Genomic DNA, 6794 nt, shown 5'->3' on the forward strand with positions numbered 1-6794 from the left:
TCCCCTTTATTACTAACTCTATTCACAATCCAATCATAGCTCTCTTTCAAAATGGTTTTGTTAAAACTAGCTCCTGAATTTTCTTCTAAAAGTTTGAAATATTCTGGATTTTCTTCCATGATCATTCCCATATTTATTGCTGTCCCACCTCCTAATACATTTCCAATATGAGTTCTTATTCCCTGTTTAGTAATAACAAGTTCGCTAACCCTTTTGTCATCCACAACACTTCCCATTCCTTTTATATCACGAGTGAGTATTGATTCATCTAACCTAGCACCTCCTCTTTCTACAAGCAAAACAGAGTAATTCGAGTCAGCAAGAGTTCTAGCTAATGCGCATCCTGCAGCCCCACCCCCAACTACTATATAATCATAGCTAGATTTAATATTCCTCGATCCAGTTATGATTCTTTTAGGTAAAACAAAAGCTCTCGCACCTATTTTTTCAAAAATACGAAGCGCATTTAGTGAAAATAATAATAAAGTGAAATATAAAATATTTTTCATAACTTCGTAAATATTAAAAAATGAATATGCAACGGGGAAATTAAAAATTTAAATTAATATTAAACAATAATTACTTATACGTACTCATGACTTAGTTATATTCTGAAACGCTAATTTGCGATTATTTTTTTTTCATAAACTATGTTGTTGAAATAATAATAAAAGTTAAAGAAAAAAATATTATACTCATTAAAAACAGTATTGTTGTATGAAAAAATGATATATTTGAATTTTTTATAAATTTTTTCATCTCTTGAATTGATTTTTGCGTTTTTTCTGAATTAACAGCTTGCTCTTTCTCTAAAATGAATAAGACCTAAAAGCTATTATTTTTCTTTTCAAATTTAAGGAGAAAAACTTACTTTTTTTTCACTTCTAAGTAATTCTTGAAATCTGAATGCAGAACACTTCATTTCTTCAGCTAATTCAACCAATTCATCTTTGAATTGCTCATTTATAACTTTTATATCAAGCCCATTATCAATATTTTCTGGTTTCAAATTATTTTTCGAAGTAGGTGGCGATTCTAAACTATGCTCTGCAAATTTAGTTGAATTACTTTCAAGATATTCATAAATATTTTTTTTTGGCTTCAAATGTGAAGATAAATTTTTGATATTTTGGGATTGATTTTCATTTCCTAATAATTCTACATTTAGCTTATCTTCCAATTTCAATTTTAATATCTCTATTCTTCCAAGGTAATCATCTTTAAGTTCTTTATTACTGCTAATTTGGAGCTTGACGGACTCAAGAGAGTGTAATATCTTTTTATATGCAATAATATTAATTATGCTTTTGTCAAATGTTACAAGCATTTCTGAATAGTTAGTTCCGAATGCATATTCTAAAAATTTATCTTCTTCAAGTACACATTCAATATTGTATAATAATACATTAGACCGGTGCATAATATTCATGATATCTCGGTTACATAATAGTCATATTTTACCAATTTATAGAATATTTAGCAAATATTGTTAATAAGAAACATTTATTCATATATCTAGTTTAACCGCCCTAATCAATTTATTTAAAATAATATTCTAATTTCAAGCAGGAAACTCATTTCCACACCTTTTACATAGTAATGAGGGAAAATTGTGTGTTTTAAGGAAAGAATGCAGGCTTAAGCTATTACAAATAGATAGTCATGAAAGTTGAATCAACCTTTATTTTGCTAATTTTTACCCTTAATTTTCTCACATCTTATTGTTCATTAAGGAATACTAATGGTGTAAGTACATAAATAAAAAATTATTAATTATTTGTAACATTTATTAGAATGGAAACAAATTAATTGAGATACTTGAACCAAAGGAAATGAACAACGTAAGAGATAATTTTCAAAAGTCGAATAATAATTTTGAGACTTTAGGTAACTTCTGCATTAAGAATCTTTCCTTTTGTTTACTATGGATATATTTCAAGACTTAGTTTAAGTAATTTAGATAGCAATATAGTGGAAAGAAGGCTAGAAGAATTATATCCTTTTTTACAGAAAATAGCCTGCACTGCTTTGAATTGTTTAAGTATGTTTAACTAAATTTACACAAATAATAACACTCAATCTCAGTGATCTTTAATCCTATTCCCGGCTCAGCTATGACAGTTTCTGCTCTTTCATGTAAGTGGAATAAATAGAGAAAATAATTTATAATTGCTTTAGGGATTCTTTCATTTTCAACATTGAGCAACAGCGTATTACCTTACTTGTTACAATACGCAACGGGTCTTCCTCAAGCACTTTTCTTTTCTTTGCAAATTTCTGAATTTCAGATAATTACTTCACCTGTCAGCCTAGTTAAAGAGGGAGATGTAAGTCGGAAAACGTCTTTTTTTTCGAATCTAGAACAAAGCTAATAATTGATTTAGATATTTGGAAAACTAATTTCCCATAAAGATGAAGATAATGCTATACATGATCTACTAGTTTCTCCATGTGATGGTGTTTTGCAATATGTTTGGCCAAATGTTTCAACACCTACTGTTGCTTTCATGCTAATTGCAAGGATTCAATGTAATTTGAAAATACAAAGATAATGAGGCAGATTGAAATATTTTAATACTAAATACATTGTAATAGTTTGATAATTATCAAGCATGCTTTTCCTAAATTATTCATATTACAAGAAAATGACGTCATAATATTTTATTATTAGATCAAATGGCGGCTTGAATGCACGCAAAATCCCCACTGAGCGTTTTAATGTTTTCTAAATCAAATTTGTAGAAATTGAGAGAATTTATGTAAATATGCAGATTAATTACCTAATTTTTTCTGTATTTTCTGCGTTACTTCTTGGGTTAAATAGTCCAGTATACGCAATAACTACTGAGTCCAATGAATGTGTTGCAAATACCAAAAGCAAATCTGAAAATAGATTTAGAAGATTTTTGGATGGTTTAAATAAAGTGGAACTCAAGCTTCCCAGGATATCCAGAAAAAATGTTATTAGTGAATATACTGTTGAGGATTTAGTTTCAAAGTTACGAGAAGTAGAGAAAACAAGAAGTAACACAAAAAATCCATTCAAGAAAATAAGATGTCTCATTCAAGAGTCAAACATTAAGAAAAAAATCAATTCATTACTTAAAGAAAAGAATGAAGAAGAAAAATTCGAAAAGTTTGAAGAAGAATTTCCGATGGATTATTCTCCAAAGGTATTATCTGAAGAGGGGTCTATATCGCCTTATATCCCAGTGGTTGTTGAAGACTACAAGGACGTAGAAGTTGCATCAGGAACACCTATTAGAAATGATGAGGAAATGCAAGACGAGATTAAATATTTGACATCGGAGGATGCTGATCAATCGGTTAGTGGAGAGTTGGATGATTTGGCAGATCCAATTACATCAGAAACTGGCAATGAAAATGAAGGCACTGAAGATTCCGTTACAGAAGACTTTGAAAAAAAAGTTTTAGAAGACAATTTGGAAGACTATCAAACCAAAGATATGGATGGTGAAAGCCAGTCGAACGAGAATGAGCAGCAAACAGATTTAGATCTGCAAGAAAACGCAGATAAAGAAGAAAAAGGTAATATTCAAAACAAGGGAAGATTAAGGAACATTTTTAAAAGAAAAAAGTTAACTGCTTCCGAAAAGCTTGAAAGATTAATGTCACTTAAAAAAAATATTGAAAGTAGGATTTCTAGTTCTAAGAGTAAACTCCTTAGAAGAATTTTAGGAATGAAACTTAAAAGAGTGAATAACAAGATTTCTAAAATAACGGATGCAGCTGTAGATACAGTTACTGAATCAGGCGAGATTGACATCGAATAGGTACTATCATACATATACACCGCTAGTAACTAAAACTGCATGAGGAAAGTATACTTTATTACATAAATCAACAGTTGTAAAAAAATACAATCGATTTAGATCTGATTTAAAAATAACTGCCAACAAGTTAAAAACAAACTTTTTAAGACCTAAAAGATTTAAGACTAAATGAAATATGTAAATGGCAAGATATTTAGGTAATATGACAGAGAAATACACTGCATTCATTCTGTTTTATAGTAAGATTCTGGTATTATTAGATTTAAATCTTGCATCACGTCTTGTCTAAGAGATACCTCTATTTTTTTTTGTACACAAAATACTAAGAATTATTTCTTGATTTATTTAAAATGTTTAAATTCTTTAGTTGTTTGTGCTGTCAAAATGTTGACTTGAATGAAGAAAGGTAAGTCATATTTGACAGTTTAGATGAATTCATATCTTTTTTTGCAGAATGGACACGAGATTATTTACAAGGTTTCCTTCAACGTATCATCTTAGGACTCTCTTTGACGAATATGTAAGTTTTTCCATTCAGCATTATATAAAGTGAGTCTAATTATTAGTAGAGCTTAAACGGATCAGATGTTTCTGAAGGAAGCGAAGTTGGAGATAATCACGAGTGTCAAAATGAAGATCGTCTAGAAATGATTGTTGAAGAAGATAATGAATTTTTAGAAGATGGACTTTATGACAGAAATTCTCTAAATGCAAGCAGGAAGGTCACAGAAAAAAGTGAAGTTGATGTAATGAACATAAACAGCAATAGAAGTTCATTGAACACAAACTCTGGATCTAATACGAATCGATCAAAGCAATCGAAGAGGAATAAAAGGAGGAGCTACAGGAAGTGAATATCGCTTATCCAAAAGAGAATGCTGACGATTTGCAATAAAGAAGCGGGTAGCTACTTGCAATGTAAATTTCGTATTATACAGAGATTAACGCGCTTAGAAAGCTGACAAATATTGTAAATATTTAGGTTCGTAAAAATAATTAAGAAATATTAACACGGCAATGAACTCAATAAAGTTATTAGTAGAATCATTCATAAGTTCAGGAGATATCTGTGTTATATCGAAGAGTTATTGCCCGTACTGCATAAAAGCAATCAATAGCTTGAAAAGCGCTGGATATTCACCTTTGGTTATGCAAATCGACGGTAGAGTAGATACTAAAGAAATTCAAGATTACTGTAGGGAGCTAACTGGAAGTGGAACTGTCCCAAGAGTATTTGTTAAAGGGAGGTTTATAGGAGGATGTGATGATACCCTGAAGCTGTTAGAAGACGGCTCATTGAGTAGCTTTGTTGAAACGATCTAGGCACCTTAATTTGTTTTTTTCTTCATACTTATAGCAGTATTTTTGCTTAATTGCGAATTATGCTTTGTTTAGTAAAAATATCCAATTAATACAAGCTTAACTTTTGTTTATTTTTATCCATCCCACTACCAAGATATTTGCAAGATCAAGGAGCCGCGCATTTACTGTGGGGCATGCAATTCGGATATGCTTAATGGCGAATAATTTGAGGATTTCTTTAAGACGTATATGTTCTTTATTTTTATTACATTGTAAAGGGTGTTCTATTTCTCTAAAAACACATATTAATTACATGCACATTACAAATTAAGTCTGCGAAGCTTTAATTTTTTGCGATTAAGAAGATCTCCAATTGTGGTCTAACTACAGTAATAAATTTTGCAGATTTAACGAATGAGAAAAATAGATTGCAATTTTATTTTAATTCTTTGGATACTACTGCTAACACAGCTAATACCAGAATGTACTTCTTCTAGTTTGAATAGTAAATCTGAGGATTTAAGAGAAGTTAACGAAATTGATATCGTACAAGAAGGTAGCAATGTAGTGGTTCCCACACATTTAATTAGAGAATATGGTTATTATATATTAAATGACAATGGTTTCAGCTCAAATTCACTAATTTGCGAGTTTGAAGATGAAAATCTACAACTTAAATACATGAATTTCGCATCCACATTAGCAAAAGTTACTTCAAAGTTGTTATTGAATATAAAATTGACAAATTCCAATCAATATAATATTTACAACCAAATATTTAGTAGAATTTTGCACCTGGAAAGTGAAGACTCGGGATTTCATTATTTCCTAGGATTAAAAAATATGTATGAGCAATTGAAATATATCAAAGATAAAGAGTTTATATTTAGCGAAAAAGGATTAGAATCTGAAATTAAGGGATCTATTGAAAGCTTAAGCAAAGCAATAGATAGTTTATCAGAAAAAAATGACCAAAAAAAAAGTGAATTCTGCGTGAGCTTATATCTTTTTAGATTTAAAGGTTTAAGGCAAATCATGATAGTTATTCGCGGATTGCTATCACTTATTCAGACAGAAGAAATTTCTGAAATAAATACCCATTTAGATCCTCAGTTTAAAAAAGTATTTGATTTGATTACTCAAAATATAGAGCATTTAGGTATGTACAAGTCAACTTTACTTGAGATTAATATAAAATTGGAGGAAACGTTATTAGGATGTTTAGATGCAATTAGGAATTTAAATATTCCATTATTTGGAGAGAATAGCCAAGATAATCAACTTTTAGATATTATTTCAAAGTCGTCGNAATGTCTTTTGTAATGATAGCTACAAGAGATCTGCAAGTGATTTGAATCTGCATTGGATAACTTGCGGAAANCAAAATGTTTATCGAATAAATTGCGAATTAAAAGTTTCTAAATTAAAAGAATTCGTAAAGTTTCAAAAAATTAAAGTGGATAACAGCTTCAATATTTCAAAAAGAATATTACAGGGTTTAAGAAACATTCCAATTAATTTTGAAATTGAAACGTTGAGACATACAATCTTCAAAGAATATTCAAATGGTAATGTGCAAAGTGATATATTTGTTAAAATAGCTAATCAAATAAATAAAGAATATTTACGTAGACTGATTATTTTTATTTCCGAGTTTCAGGTTCAATTGCAAGAAAGATGCCTGAGTTTAATGCAAAT

At 29.7% G+C, this 6794-nt stretch overlaps 5 protein-coding genes across 5 annotated transcripts; 4 read left to right on the forward strand and 1 right to left on the reverse strand.

Annotated features, from left to right (window-relative positions):
• Positions 1-853: 853 nt before the first annotated feature.
• On the reverse strand, positions 854-1429 carry Chro.20267 (hypothetical protein). Its single annotated transcript, XM_660837.1, has 1 exon — positions 854-1429. The coding sequence occupies one exon, from the start codon at positions 1427-1429 to the stop codon at positions 854-856; it is 576 nt and encodes a 191-aa protein (XP_665929.1).
• A 1336-nt stretch (positions 1430-2765) lies between these two features.
• Positions 2766-3794, forward strand: Chro.20268 (hypothetical protein). The annotated part of the gene is made up of 1 exon (XM_660838.1): positions 2766-3794. One exon carries the CDS (start codon positions 2766-2768, stop codon positions 3792-3794), a length of 1029 nt encoding a protein of 342 aa, XP_665930.1.
• Positions 3795-4441: 647 nt separating this feature from the next.
• On the forward strand, positions 4442-4648 carry Chro.20269 (hypothetical protein). The annotated part of the gene is made up of 1 exon (XM_660839.1): positions 4442-4648. One exon carries the CDS (start codon positions 4442-4444, stop codon positions 4646-4648), a length of 207 nt encoding a protein of 68 aa, XP_665931.1.
• Positions 4649-4811: 163 nt separating this feature from the next.
• Chro.20270 (glutaredoxin) lies at positions 4812-5117 on the forward strand. Its single annotated transcript, XM_660840.1, has 1 exon — positions 4812-5117. One exon carries the CDS (start codon positions 4812-4814, stop codon positions 5115-5117), a length of 306 nt encoding a protein of 101 aa, XP_665932.1.
• Positions 5118-5510: 393 nt separating this feature from the next.
• Positions 5511-6419, forward strand: Chro.20271 (hypothetical protein). The annotated part of the gene is made up of 1 exon (XM_660841.1): positions 5511-6419. The coding sequence occupies one exon, from the start codon at positions 5511-5513 to the stop codon at positions 6417-6419; it is 909 nt and encodes a 302-aa protein (XP_665933.1).
• Positions 6420-6794: the final 375 nt, after the last annotated feature.

This window comes from Cryptosporidium hominis (assembly GCF_000006425.1).
Source record: "Cryptosporidium hominis TU502 chromosome 2 CHRO012077, whole genome shotgun sequence".
Classification (NCBI taxonomy): domain Eukaryota; phylum Apicomplexa; class Conoidasida; order Eucoccidiorida; family Cryptosporidiidae; genus Cryptosporidium; species Cryptosporidium hominis.